At 42.5% G+C, this 14,942-nt stretch overlaps 1 protein-coding gene across 1 annotated transcript in view; it reads left to right on the forward strand.

Moving 5' to 3' along the window:
• Nucleotides 1-7,760: 7,760 nt before the first annotated feature.
• LOC139394411 (insulin-like growth factor 1 receptor) overlaps nt 7,761-14,942 on the forward strand; it is a 113,464-nt gene continuing 106,282 nt past the window's right edge. The window contains exons 1-3 of the mRNA XM_071142468.1: nt 7,761-7,936; nt 8,732-8,921; nt 9,103-9,476. Coding sequence (XP_070998569.1) covers nt 7,843-7,936; nt 8,732-8,921; nt 9,103-9,476 — 658 coding nt within the window. The 5' untranslated portion in view covers nt 7,761-7,842. The remainder of the gene's footprint in view (nt 7,937-8,731; nt 8,922-9,102; nt 9,477-14,942) is intronic.

The following is a 14,942-nucleotide window of genomic DNA, read 5'->3' on the forward strand; positions in this document are numbered from 1 at the left end:
CTATATACAGGGGGTACCGGTACAGAGTCAATGTGGAGGCTATATACAGGGGGTACCGGTACAGAGTCAATGTGGAGGCTATATACAGGGGGTACCGGTACAGAGTCAATGTGGAGGCTATATACAGGGGGCACCGGTACAGAGTCAATGTGGAGACTATATACAGGGGGTACCGGTACAGAGTCAATGTGGAGGCTATATACAGGGGGTACCGGTACAGAGTCAATGTGGAGGCTATATACAGGGGGTACCGGTACAGAGTCAATGTGGAGGCTATATACAGGGGGTACAGGTACAGAGTCAATGTGGAGGCTATATACAGGGGGTACAGGTACAGAGTCAATGTGGAGACACCGGTTAGTTGAGGTAATATGTACATGTAGGTAGAGTTATTAAAGTGACTATGCATAGATGATAACAACAGAGAGTAGCAGCGGTGTAAAAAGGGGGGGGGGGGGGGGGGGGGGGGGGGTCAATGCAAATAGTCTGGGCAGCCATTTCATTAGAACCTTGGGATCATTGCAGCAACATTGTTCTGGTGTAAAGAGGTACCAAACAACTACAGGCTACTATTCAAAGTGATTCTGATGAGTATATCTGACAGAATGAAGCTAGAACACATCTGGTTGGATTCTGGTTGGTTTCTGGTTGCAGTTTCTAGCGTCCATCATTGATTTCTGTTAGAAGTCTCTGTGGTTGTCCATGCTAATGACGGGCAATTTAAATGTTTTGACTGTTCGAGTACTCCAATGGGAAAACTAAAACACAACTACAAAACGGCCTGCAATGGAAACAAATATGGATGTATTCATCTATATATGGCAACAGCGCACAACAACGCCTAATTTATCATAACCATTACAGACAACAATGAATGAATCCCTAATTTATCATAACCATTACAGACAACAATGAATGAATCCCTAATTTATCATAAACATTACAGACAACAATGAATGAATCCCTAATTTATCATAACCATTACAGACAACAATGAATGAATCCCTAATTTATCATAACCATTACAGACAACAATGAATGAATCCCTAATTTATCATAAACATCACAGACAACAAATCATCCCATGAACAGCACCAGTCAACAGTTTGGACACACCTACTCATTCAAGGGTTCTAGAACACCTACTCATTCCAGGGTTCTAGAACACCTACTCATTCAAGGGTTCTAGAACACCTACTCATTCCAGGGTTCTAGAACACCTACTCATTCAAGGCTTTTTCTTTATGCTGACTATGTTCTACATTGTATAATAATATTGAAGACATCAAAACTAGGAAATAACACATATGGAATCATGTAGTAACCAAAAAGTGTTAAACAAATCAAAATGTATTTTATTTTTGAAATTCTTCAAAGCCACCCATTGCCTTGATGACAGCTTTGCACACTCTTGGCATTCTCTCAACCAGCTTCACCTGGAATACTTTTCCAATGGTCTTGAAGGAGTTTCCACATTTGCTGAGCACTTGTTGGCTGCTTTTCCTTCACTCTGCAGTTCAATTCATCCCAAACCATCTCAATTGGGTTGAGGTCGGGTGATTGTGGAGGCCAGGTCATCTGATGCAGCACTCCATCACTCTCCTTCTTGGTCAAATAGTCCTTACACAGCCTGGAGGTGTGTTGGGTCATTGTCCTGTTGAAAAACAAATGATAGTCCAACTAAGCGCAAACCAGATGGGATGGCGTATCGCTGCAGAATGCTGTGGTAGCCATGCTGGTTAAGTGTCCCTTGAATTCTAAATAAATCACAGACAGTGTCACCATCAAGGCCTGATTCACACAGCCTCCTCTGAATAGTTGATGTTTAGATGTGTCTGTTACTTGAACTCTGTGAAGCATTTATTTGGGCTGCAATCTGAGGTGCACTTAACTCTAATGAACTTATCCTCTGCAGCATAGGTAACTCTGGGTCTTCCTTTCCTGTGGTGGTCCTCATGAGAGCCAGTTTCATCATAGTGCTTGAGGGTTTTTGCAATTGCACTTGAAGAAATGTTCAACATTCTTGAAATGTTCCCGGATTGACTGACCTTCATGCCTTAAAGTAATGATGGAGTGTCGTTTCTCTTTGCTTATTTGAGGTGTTCTTGCCATAATATGGACTTGGTCTTTTACCAAATAGGGCTACCTTCTGTATTTATTTATTATTTTATCTTTATTTAACTAGGCAAGTCAGTTAAGAACAGATTCTTATTTTCAATGATGGCCTAGGAACAGTAGGTTAACTGCCTGTTCAGGGGCAGAACGACAGATTTGTACCTTGTCAGCTCTGGGATTATGAACTTGCAACCTTCCGGTTACTAGTCCAACGCTCTAACCACTAGGCTACCCTGCCGCCCTGCTGTATACCAACCTTACCTTGTCACAACACAACTGATTGGCTCAAACGCATTCAGAAGAAAATAAATTCCACATATATTTTATTTTAAACTGAAATGCATTCCAGGTGACTACCTCATGAAGCTGGTTGAGAGAATGCCAAGAGAGTGCAAAGCTGTCATCAAGGCAAAGGGTGGCTACTTTGAAGAATCTCAAACTAACCAAAATATCTCTTCTTTTCGAGACGTTCAATTTAGTTTATTCTGTCTGTTTTTCTGAATTGTCTAAATGTATGAACAATTCCACATTGACCACTGCATGGTGATGAATTATGGCCAGGACATCTGTCTGGTGAGTAGGCCTCGGCTTAATGATTCTCATGAACATATGCTCTGTCTTCATCTAACTAATGTTTTGTTTTCAGTGTGGAACCTGTCTATGTTTAGGGGGGTTATTGTCTATGTTTAGGGGGGTTATTGTCTATGTTTAGGGGGGTTATAGTCTATGTTTAGGGGGGTTATAGTCTATGTTTAGGGGGGTTATAGTCTATGTTTAGGGGGTTATAGTCTATGTTTAGGGGGGTTATAGTCTATGTTTAGGGGGGGTTATAGTCTATGTTTAGGGGGGTTATAGTCTATGTTTAGGGGGGTTATAGTCTATGTTTAGGGGGGTTATAGTCTATGTTTAGGGGGGGTTATAGTCTATGTTTAGGGGGGTTATAGTCTATGTTTAGGGGGGGTTATAGTCTATGTTTAGGGGGGGTTATAGTCTATGTTTAGGGGGGGTTATAGTCTATGTGTAGAGGGGGTTATAGTCTATGTTTAGGGGGTTATAGTCTATGTTTAGGGGGGGTTATAGTCTATGTTTAGGGGGGTTATAGTCTATGTTTAGGGGGGTTATAGTCTATGTTTAGGGGGGTTATAGTCTATGTTTAGGGGGGTCATAGTCTATGTTTAGGGGGTTATAGTCTATGTTTGGGGGGGGTTATAGTCTATGTTTAGGGGGGTTATAGTCTATGTGTAGAGGGGGTTATAGTCTATGTTTAGGGAGGTTATAGTCTATGTTTAGGGGGTTATAGTCTATATTTAGGGGGGGGTTATAGTCTATGTTTAGGGAGGTTATAGTCTATGTTTAGGGGGTTATAGTCTATGTTTAGGGTAGGTTATAGTCTATGTTTAGGGGGTTATAGTCTATGTTTAGGGGGGTTATAGCCTAGGCTGCCTGTTGTAAATGTTACTAGCAGTTCTCATAGTAGCCTAGGAGGAAAAATAGATGGGACGCAACTACTCCAAAACAGCAGCTTATTGACGGAACACTTATTTCCTTACTTCAATCAACCAGTCCATTTTTTACATTTATTTGTGATAAAACTGTCGTGATTTGGCAAGGAATACAGCTTGTTTATCCTGTCAGTTAGATACATTTTATAGCAGTGTTTTTATAGGCCTTTATTTCTGTCGGCCAAGCAGGAGCTTGTGTGGGCATTAAGAACACGTGTGTAGAGGGAGCGGTTTGAACGCAATTGAGTGAGCGAGACCAGGAGGAGAAAATGAATTTAAGGAGAAGAACTAGTGCTTGGCCTGGTTTATTTTTCCTTGTTCCCTGCAAATGCACATGTACTAATGGAACACTAGAGTCAAAGCAAATTAAACAATTCCAGACAAAATACAACTTGCCTGTTCAGGCAGCCACAAACCACATTCCACAAAATAGTTTACCAGTCTAAAAAACCCAACTGATCTCTAGTCTGGTTAAAGAGTGAGTTCTGGCGTTAAAGAGTGAGTTCTCCATTACTCATGCTCATCCCTAGGCCATGCCACAGTCAATACTAAGAATCCAATTCAGTCCTTGGATGGGCAAGACAACCCAAGGACTGAATGTATGACTGAATGGATACCAACTACCGTGTTGGAAAATGTGGAATGCAGCTGAAAATGATCGACACCGACCATACCGATCACTTATCGCAGGCATTTTGCTGATATCGTTCATTATGATAAGTAGCCTCTAGTATGGCCTCTAGGCTACTAGAGAAACGTGACATTTGAAATGAAATAAGTTTGCTAATATGGGTGATTATTAATGGAACAATTGATTGTCACAACCATCAAACTAGTAGTACTAGTTTAGAAGATAACTGGGGGAAGAAACTGTGGTGCAGATGAATGTTCCAAAGGGATTGTTCTATTTATCCTTATCGCACCAATTCAAGGCCATTCAAGGCGCTAAGGATTTCTGTCCATATCGGCCAGTTCTAAATCAATATGTAGCTGGTTAGAACGGTCATATTTATACTCGTTAGATCATTGTTTTTTATCATAATGTATGGTGCTGAGCCCAGAGAGAAACAGGCACTAACTCCGCCAGGGTTCGTTTTTTATCATAATGTATGGTGCTGAGCCCAGAGAGAAACAGGCACTAACTCCACCAGGGTTAGTTTGTATCATAATGTATGGGGATGAGCCCAGAGAGAAACAAGCACTAACTCCACCAGGGTTAGCTGAGCCCAGAGAGAAACAGACACTAACTCCGCCAGGGTTCGTTTTTTATCATAATGTATGGTGCTGAGCCCAGAGAGAAACAGGCACTAACTCCGCCAGGGTTAGTTTTTATCATAATGTATGGTGCTGAGCCCAGAGAGAAACAAGCACTAACTCCACCAGGGTTAGCTGAGCCCAGAGAGAAACAGACACTAACTCCGCCAGGGTTCGTTTTTTATCATAATGTATGGTGCTGAGCCCAGAGAGAAACAGGCACTAACTCCACCAGGGTTAGTTTTTTATCATAATGTATGGTGCTGAGCCCAGAGAGAAACAGGCACTAACTCCACCAGGGTTAGTTTTTATCATAATGTATGGTGCTGAGCCCAGAGAGAAACAGGCACTAACTCCACCAGGGTTAGCTGAGCCCAGAGAGAAACAGACACTAACTCCACCAGGGTTAGCTGAGCCCAGAGAGAAACAGACACTAACTCCACCAGGGTTAGTTTTTATCATAATGTATGGTGCTGAGCCCAGAGAGAAACAGGCACTAACTCCACCAGGGTTAGTTTTTATCATAATGTATGGTGCTGAGCCCAGAGAGAAACAGACACTAACTCCACCAGGGTTAGTTTTTATCATAATGTATGGGGCTGAGCCCAGAGAGAAACAAGCACTAACTCCACCAGGGTTAGCTGAGCCCAGAGAGAAACAGACACTAACTCCGCCAGGGTTCGTTTTTTATCATAATGTATGGTGCTGAGCCCAGAGAGAAACAGGCACTAACTCCACCAGGGTTAGTTTTTATCATAATGTATGGTGCTGAGCCCAGAGAGAAACAGGCACTAACTCCACCAGGGTTAGTTTTTATCATAATGTATGGTGCTGAGCCCAGAGAGAAACAAGCACTAACTCCACCAGGGTTAGTTTTTATCATAATGTATGGTACTGAGCCCAGAGAGAAACAGGCACTAACTCCACCAGGGTTAGTTTTTATCATAATGTATGGTGCTGAGCCCAGAGAGAAACAGGCACTAACTCCACCAGGGTTAGTTTTTATCATAATGTATGGTACTGAGCCCAGAGAGAAACAGGCACTAACTCCACCAGGGTTAGTTTTTATCATAATGTATGGTACTGAGCCCAGAGAGAAACAGGCACTAACTCCACCAGGGTTAGTTTTTATCATAATGTATGGTGCTGAGCCCAGAGAGAAACAAGCACTAACTCCACCAGGGTTAGCTGAGCCCAGAGAGAAACAGACACTAACTCCACCAGGGTTAGTTTTTATCATAATGTATGGTGCTGAGCCCAGAGAGAAACAGGCACTAACTCCACCAGGGTTAGTTTTTGTAGGGAGTTTGGATAAAAGCTGAAAATAAGATCTGTGGTAAGCTAAGCACAGGCTCAGGATATCTTATATGTTTTGTTCAATGAGAATCTTGTTCAATGAGAATTCACTTTTTGTTCATTTTTAAGCATTTATGTAATAAAAAAAAGCAGATAAAGTCTTCTTAATTCATAAAGGTCGTACAAATCAAATCTAATCTAATTGTATTGGTCACATACACATGGTTAGCAGATGTTAATGCGAGTGTAGCGAAATATTTGTGCTTCTAGTTCCGACCATGCAGTAATAACCAACGAGTAATCTAACCTAACAATTTCACAACTACTTCATACTACTTTATACACACACAAGTGTAAAGGAATGATTGAAGAATATGTACATATAAATAAATGGATGAGCGATGGCCGAATGGCATAGGCAAGATGCAGTAGATGGTATAGAGTACAGTATATACATATGAGATGAGTAATGTAGGGTATGTAAACATTATATAAAGTGGTATGATATTATCTCATAGAAAAAGACGTATAATATCTCCTAAGCCTGTGTTAACCTCAGACCTTCTTTTCGACGTTTATCCCAAAACCCTGTTTCCCAATGAACTTTCTCCATAGCAATGACTGAACAATCCAGAGGTAAGTCATTTCCGTTTTTTAGGACTCCAAGCTGGTGAGCATCTGTGAGAGGAAAAACAAAGCCACTCCTGGATTGTGTCCAGGTTTTCCTTCCAGCCTAGTAGGACGTAGCAGTCTACGGTGTGTGGCTGACAGAAACATCCAGCCTTGTTTACAGCGCTGAGTCCATCCCACTGAGCCGTGATCCCACAACCGGAGCCGCTGACTGACGTTGTAAGAGACTAGAAAACGGCTTCTAATGGATACTACAAGGGTCGGAATCTGAACGAACACTGACGATATTGAAATGATCCCGTTTCTGCGTGCTGAAAATGGATTCAGTTGTTAGTGTGTCTGTATGAGCGGCGGGTGAAGACGGAGGAGGGAGACACCGGGGGCTGCAGTTGTTGAATCCTTTTTCGTCCTGACGGATATTTTGGATCAAACATCATGTGTCTCACTCCGGGAGGGCTCCTTTTCCCATTCATGTGCTAACTAAAGTATACCGCCACCAAACCCCGAACCAAGCCTGCTCTCCCGTCCACGTTGGAGGACTTTCTCCCCGCCTGGTGAACAGCGCATTCAAGCGAACAAAGTGGCATTTTGGTTTTGAAGAAATGGAGTCGGAAGATGCGGATTGTCAACTGCTCGACATGGCTGTTTCTCTGTAACATTTCATACATCCCTGGGAGGTTGTCTGTCTCAACCCGACGTCGACGGGTAATTCTATGATAGAGAGACCAGACAGCCTTGTTTTCCTGCTGGATTCAACCCACCCCGCAGTGGACTCCAGACATTCCTCAACACAGGAGAAGACGACGTCTGTTAGTCCGGGAGATCGCATCGGCTGGCTGCCGACGGTACCGATACTGACGGTACTAACACCGACGGTACCGAGAAGTCAACATTTAGGAATACAAGTCAGGGACGTGTTCATTTTGGTCCACGTTCTTGGCCTTTATTTGTGTGGCCTGAGAAGCGACCATATTGGGAGCATTAATTAATTGGGGTCATTCCCGTTGTTTGTTTCTGACGCTGGGAGGAAGTTTCTTTTACCGGAATGAAGTGTGGTACAGAAACGGATCCGTTGACCTTGTTCTGTGGTCTGCTGCTGTGTGTCTCCGCGACCTGCCCTCGGCCCGCACATGGAGAAAGTAAGTGGTTTTATCACCGTTTTCCAGGTAACGACTAGCTAACTAAATTGATAAATGCAATACTGTATATATATATATATTTGCTACGTTGTCTTAATGCTCCTCTTTGCTCCCAATAGTTGATCTTGTTCTACCTTTAGACAACCAGTGTTAGCTGAATGTAATGTACCTACAGGGACAACCTGCTCTCTCCACATGTCCTATTATTCTGGAAAACAGAGTTTCTGTTTAGTATAATGTGTTACGTTTCGTATTCATTTGTGGAAGTAACGAAATTCGTATGATGTTACACATTTGCAAAAAGTACAATATGTTATCCATTTTCTTAAATGTCTTAAGTTACGAATTCCAATTAGTTGTGGCTAGCGTTAGCTATGTGGCTAACGTTGGTTATGAGTCAGGTTAGGGGAAGGGTTAACTAACATAGTAAGTAGTAAAAACATAGTAAGTAGTTGTAAAGTTGTCTGTGATGAGATTCGAACCACCAACCTCTGGGTTGCTAGACGTTCGCATTATACGTCCATCCCGACCAACCGCCCTCCTTACATTTGTTGCCTTAAGTAACCTTCTCTTATGTAAAAAACAACATGTATTTCCAATATCTGGAAAACTGATAAATGTATGATATTATTAAGAGTAGTGAAATGATTTCAAACCCTCGTCCCATAGCATGAAAGCAACCATTATGTTAGACTAAGTCTGTTTCTCTAGCTCTCTACACGGCTTTTATTGGGCTTTAGATGAAATTGAAAAGTACATTTAAGTCTCTTCCATTGTTTCTCTCGCTCTCTCCAGTTTGTGGTCCCAGCATTGACATTGGTAACGACATCAGTGAGTTCCGGCGCCTGGAGAACTGTACGATCGTCGAGGGTTACCTCCAGATCCTCCTAATAGGAGACAAGAACTACAACCTCAACCAGGAAGTGTTCCGCTCGCTCTCCTTCCCCAAACTCACCATGATCACTGACTACTTGCTGCTGTTCAGGTTAGCGGGTCAGATACACAGCTTCCACCTCTCAATGATTTCACTATTATTTTATTCTTCTTTTTGATTATTCCTGCTTGTTTTTCTTTGATCTTTTTTTATGTTGTTTTCATGTAGAAGTGTGTTGCTGCTTTTAAAAAAAATGCACTTTAAACAAAGTTTTGATTTAATTTTTATTCAGAGTCTCGGGCCTGGACTCCCTGTCCACCCTGTTCCCTAACCTCACGGTGATCCGAGGGCGAAATCTCTTTTATAATTACGCCCTGGTGATCTTTGAGATGACTTCTCTGAAGGACATCGGCCTCTACAGCCTCCAGAACATCACTAGAGGAGCCATCCGGATCGAGAAGAACCCTGAGCTCTGCTATCTGGACTCTATTGACTGGTCTCTTATCATGGATGCTGAGTTTAATAACTTCATAGCGGGGAATAAACAGAGTAAGGAGTGTGGGGACGTGTGTCCAGGCATCATGGAGGACAGCCGTCGATGCATCAAGACCAACTTCAATGACAACTTCAACTGTCGCTGCTGGACCTCTAATCACTGCCAGAAAGGTAGGAACAGTCTCAGGGTTTCAATCCATCCTCGTCCGCTGTTTGAATGAGTGTGGCTAGCTGATGGTTTGGTTCACAATGAGCTCGATATTTTCTCAAGTGAAACGGCTTGTTGCTTGTTTATTTCAACATGCTAAGTGGGAAGTTTTTGAGAGGAACTTGCCATGTGTATGTTTATATAAAGCTGATATTATCGTCCGATTTATAAGGACCGATTATAAGATTTCTGAGAAAATGCTCAATAATTTATATTTGTCCTGAAGAGGGCGCACTTTACATGGCTGTAAACATATCTTGCCTTGGCGTGGTAGAGCAAACCTGAACACTATCGCCCAATGACAGTACACCAGTCAGACAGGAGAGTGAACTGACTGTTACTGCTTCTATGGTGGGTGCTGAGCAGACTGAAGCTTGTCAGCTCAATGAAGTGACAGAAATGGGCCCTGGCAGAAATGGGCCCTGGCAGAAATGGGCCCTGGCCATTAGGGCTGTCAACGTTAATAAGACATTGGGGTCTTTAAAATTACAGTGGAAAAAATCCATAAATGAAAAACGAGATGTAATTGTAACAAAATGTAATTCACAGTGCAGTTATCACAAAACTATCAAACCCCGATCGTCATAAAGGAGAAAATAAACATCCTAATGTAGGTCGTAGGTCGTCAGTGTAAATGACAGTTTGCTCTTAACTGACTTGCCTGGTTAAATAAACGTTACATTTAAAAAATAAAATGCAACAATGCTGTAATGTTAATCGGAGGACATATGCATCTTTTAAATGATTTGATATAATGCCCTCAGAACGCCATCGTCTAAAATGGCAGAGTGAGACTGGGAATGACAGAAGCTAAGCCCGTTATGACAATACTCTGAGACGTTCAATGAGAAGGTGGTGAGATGTGGACTGAGATGTTAAATGAGAAGGTGATGAGATACGGACTGAGATGATAAATGAGAAGGTGATGAGATGTGGACTGAGATGGTAAATGAGAAGGTGATGAGATGTGGACTGAGACGTTAAATGAGAAGGTGATGAGATGTGGACTGAGATGTTAAATGAGAAGGTGATGAGATACGGACTGAGATGTTAAATGAGAAGGTGATGAGATACGGACTGAGATGTTAAATGAGAAGGTGATGAGATGTGGACTGAGATGTTAAATGAGAAGGTGATGAGATGTGGACTGAGATGTTAAATGAGAAGGTGATGAGATGTGGACTGAGATGTTAAATGAGAAGGTGATGAGATGTGGACTGAGATGTTAAATGAGAAGGTGATGAGATGCGGACTGAGACGTTAAATGAGAAGGTGATGAGATGCGGACTGAGACGTTAAATGAGAAGGTGATGAGATGCGGACTGAGACGTTAAATGAGAAGGTGATGAGATGCGGACTGAGACGTTAAATGAGAAGGTGATGAGATGCGGACTGAGATGTTAAATGAGAAGGTGATGAGGTGCGGACTCTGAAACGTTAAATGAGAAGGTGATGAGATGCGGACTAAGACGTTAAATGAGAAGGTGATGAGATGCGGACTGAGACTTTAAATGAGAAGGTGATGAGATGCGGACTCTGAGAAGGTGATGAGAAGGTGATGAGATACGGACTGAGATGTTAAATGAGAAGGTGATGAGATGTGGACTGAGATGTTAAATGAGAAGGTGATGAGATGTGGACTGAGATGTTAAATGAGAAGGTGATGAGATGTGGACTGAGATGTTAAATGAGAAGGTGATGAGATGTGGACTGAGATGTTAAATGAGAAGGTGATGAGATGTGGACTGAGATGTTAAATGAGAAGGTGATGAGATGCGGACTGAGATGTTAAATGAGAAGGTGATGAGATGCGGACTGAGACGTTAAATGAGAAGGTGATGAGATGCGGACTGAGACGTTAAATGAGAAGGTGATGAGATGCGGACTGAGACGTTAAATGAGAAGGTGATGAGATGCGGACTGAGACTTTAAATGAGAAGGTGATGAGATGCGGACTCTGAGAAGGTGATGAGAAGGTGATGAGATGCGGACTGAGACGTTAAATGAGAAGGTGATGAGGTGGAACTGAGCTACAGGGACCGTACAGGGGCAGTGATGAGATGTGGACTGAAACGTTAAATGAGAAGGTGATGAGGTGGAACTGAGCTACAGGGACCGTACAGGGGCAGTGATGAGGTGGAACTGAGCTACAGGGACCGTACAGGGGCAGTGATGAGGTGGAACTGAGATACAGGGACCGTACAGGGGCAGTGATGAGGTGGAACTGAGCTACAGGGACCGTACAGGGGCAGTGATGAGATGTGGACTGAGACGTTAAATGAGAAGGTGATGAGGTGGAACTGAGCTACAGGGACCGTACAGGGGCAGTGATGAGAGAGGCACCGTGAGACCCAACCTGTTGCTGACAGCAGTGTGATAATGGAGAAAATCACAGCGCTGATTACAGAAACGATTGCAGTTGATATTCAGCCATTGTCACTGGTAGAGGATGTCTGCTTCAGTACCCTAATGGCATATCTAAAACAACAGAGAACATTCTATTCTGGTTAGAGCCAGTTTGCGCTGTTTTGTGAAGGGAGTAGTACACAGCGTTGTACGATATCTTCAGTTTCTTGGCAATTTCTCGCATGGAATAGCCTTCATTTCTCAGAACAAGAATAGACTGATGAGTTTCAGAAGAAAGTGCTTGGTTTCTGGCCATTTTGAACCTGTAATCGAACCCACAAATGCTGATGCTCCGGATACTCAACTTGTCTCAAGGACAGTTTTATTGCTTCTTCTTTAATCAGACAAACAGTTTTCCGCTGTGCTAACAATTACAAAAGGGTTTTCTAATGATCAATTTGGATCAACTTGGATTAGCTAACACAACGTGCCATTGGAACACAGGAGTGATGGTTGCTGATAATGAGCCTCTGTACGTCTATGTAGATATTCCATTAAAAATCAGCCGTTTCCAGCTCCAATAGTCATTTACAACATTGACAATGTCTACACTGTATTTCCGATCAATTTGAGGTTATTTTAATGGACAAATGTGCTTTTCCTTCAAAAACGAGGACATTTGTAAGTGACCCCAAACTTCTGAACGGAAGTGTATTTGCTCTTTGCAAAGTATTCCTCAAGGTCTGTCATCTAAATGTTTTCAGAGACACTAACAAAACACAGCATGTTACAACGTTTGCTTCGTAGCTACGTTTTGATGTATGGGTTGTCACTTGTCAGGGACAAATTCATGTTTCGCTCCCCCATCTAGCTGGCTAACTAGCTGTGGGAAAGGACTTGACACTGTTTACTGAGGTATAGTGCTATCCGGGATCCTTGGGACGTCACCATCCTAAACCTTAACCTTTACCTAACCTTAACCATTTTAAATGTCAATTTCAATTGGGTAGGGTCGTCCCAAAGATCCTGGATAGCAAGGACCGTTCACTGAGGCAACGCTGCGTCTCGGGTCCACCAGGATAGTATTGTGGTAGCTTGGTGGAACCGGCCTGATCGCTGCGTCTTGGGGCCACCGAAAACTCTGAGGGCCCAGAATATTTTATACATGTTGCAAGTTCGCTAACACAAGCTTCGGGCCGGACCCAAGTTCATAGTTGATACAATGTTTTAAGTTCGTTGCAGACAGGCCATATGTAACCAATGTGATTTATAGGATATTCATTTTTGTCAGTATATTTTCTACATGCAGGCTGCAATGTTTTTATTTGTTGGCTTTATGAAGGCTATTTTGACATAGTTGGAAATGGCAATATAATTACTTTTTAGATTTGTATCATTTTAATTCAGATTTGAATAGAATTTTGATTAACCACATGACAGTGATTTTAATATATGAAGACGTTATTATAAATTAAATACATGTTTCACAATTGTAATATGAAAACCATAACTGGCACGCCCAATGATCGGTAGAAATGGTAAGATAAATTGGCATTCAACATGAAAGGTTGCCGACTCCTCGTGTAGCCTATTACCGGCAACTTCAGGCGAGTAATGGCAGAATATGCAAATTCCAGCAGGAGCGGGAGGAGACTAGTTGGGTCAGGTAAAGTTTAATATATATTTATTTATTTATTTTAAATTTCTCTATATAGATCTCTGGCACCCTCTTGAGGCATTTGTCTTATTTCATCAAACCATAAGCTTAAAGCGTCAGACAAGCTCAATGCTTGCAGTTGATTTTATTAAAATACATAGGGTGTGTGTATATATGGAAAAATACAATGCAAATAAATTTGACCGATCGATTGGAACAGGTGACCCCCCCCCCCCCTCCTCTCTATCGATCAAATCTAACTGTTATTTGACCAGGTTAGTATCATTTGAGATTCTACTAAAGAGAGACCTGGCCAGAATAGCAGCAATTTAAGATACATTTGCAACATCAAACACAGAAAACATTTAACAGGAAGATGGTTTGGGAAAGTGTGGTGCAACTAGGGGTCAGGACATTGACCCCCACTTCATTTATCATGTTGTTTAATCTTATTGAAAGGGATCCTGTCATTTCAGGACCTTTTGGAAGTTTGTTCCAAGCAGAGAACTGAATAGCTTATTTTACCTCACTCTGTATGGGCCGAGTGGGTCAACAGAACAGTCATGTCAGCACAGGTGATACGTTTTCATTTGTCTGCTGGACAATGTACACTGATCAAAAAATATAAACGCTACATGCAATAATTTCAAATATTCTACTGAGTTACAGTTCATAAGGAAATCAGTTTAATAAATTCATTAGGTCCTAATCTATGGATTTCACATGACTGGGAATACAGACTAGGTTCTACTGCTCCTAGCAGCCAAACCACAGCCTGCCTGACAGGGTGTCCTCCAGCTAACTGCAACCTGTCATGAGCCTAAGGTACCCTCAGACTAGGTTCTACTGCTCCTAGCAGCCAAACCACGGCCTGCCTGACAGGGTGTCTGTCCTCCAGCTAACTGCAACCTGTCATGAGCCTAAAGGTACCCTCAGACTAGGTTCTACTGCTCCTAGCAGCCAAACCAGCGTCTGCTTGTCTTCTCCTAACAGGAGCCTAAAGATACCCTCAGACTAGGTTCTACTGCTCCTAGCAGCCAAACCAGCGTCTGCTTGTCTTCTCTTAACAGGAGCCTAAAGATACACTCAGACTAGGTTCTACTGCTGCTAGCAGCCAAACCAGCGTCTGCTTGTCTTCTCCTAACAGGAGCCTAAAGATACACTCAGACTAGGTTCTACTGCTCCTAGCAGCCAAACCAGTGTCTGCTTGTCTTCTCCTAACAGGAGCCCAAAGATACACTCAGACTAGGTTCTACTGCTGCTAGCAGCCAAACCAGCGTCTGCTTGTCTTCTCCTAACAGGAGCCTAAAGATACCCTCAGACTAGGTTCTACTGCTGCTAGCAGCCAAACCAGCGTCTGCTTGTCTTCTCCTAACAGGAGCCTAAAGATACACTCAGACTAGGTTCTACTGCTGCTAGCAGCCAA

This window comes from Oncorhynchus clarkii, unplaced genomic scaffold (assembly GCF_045791955.1).
Source record: "Oncorhynchus clarkii lewisi isolate Uvic-CL-2024 unplaced genomic scaffold, UVic_Ocla_1.0 unplaced_contig_2048_pilon_pilon, whole genome shotgun sequence".
Classification (NCBI taxonomy): Eukaryota; Metazoa; Chordata; class Actinopteri; order Salmoniformes; family Salmonidae; genus Oncorhynchus; species Oncorhynchus clarkii.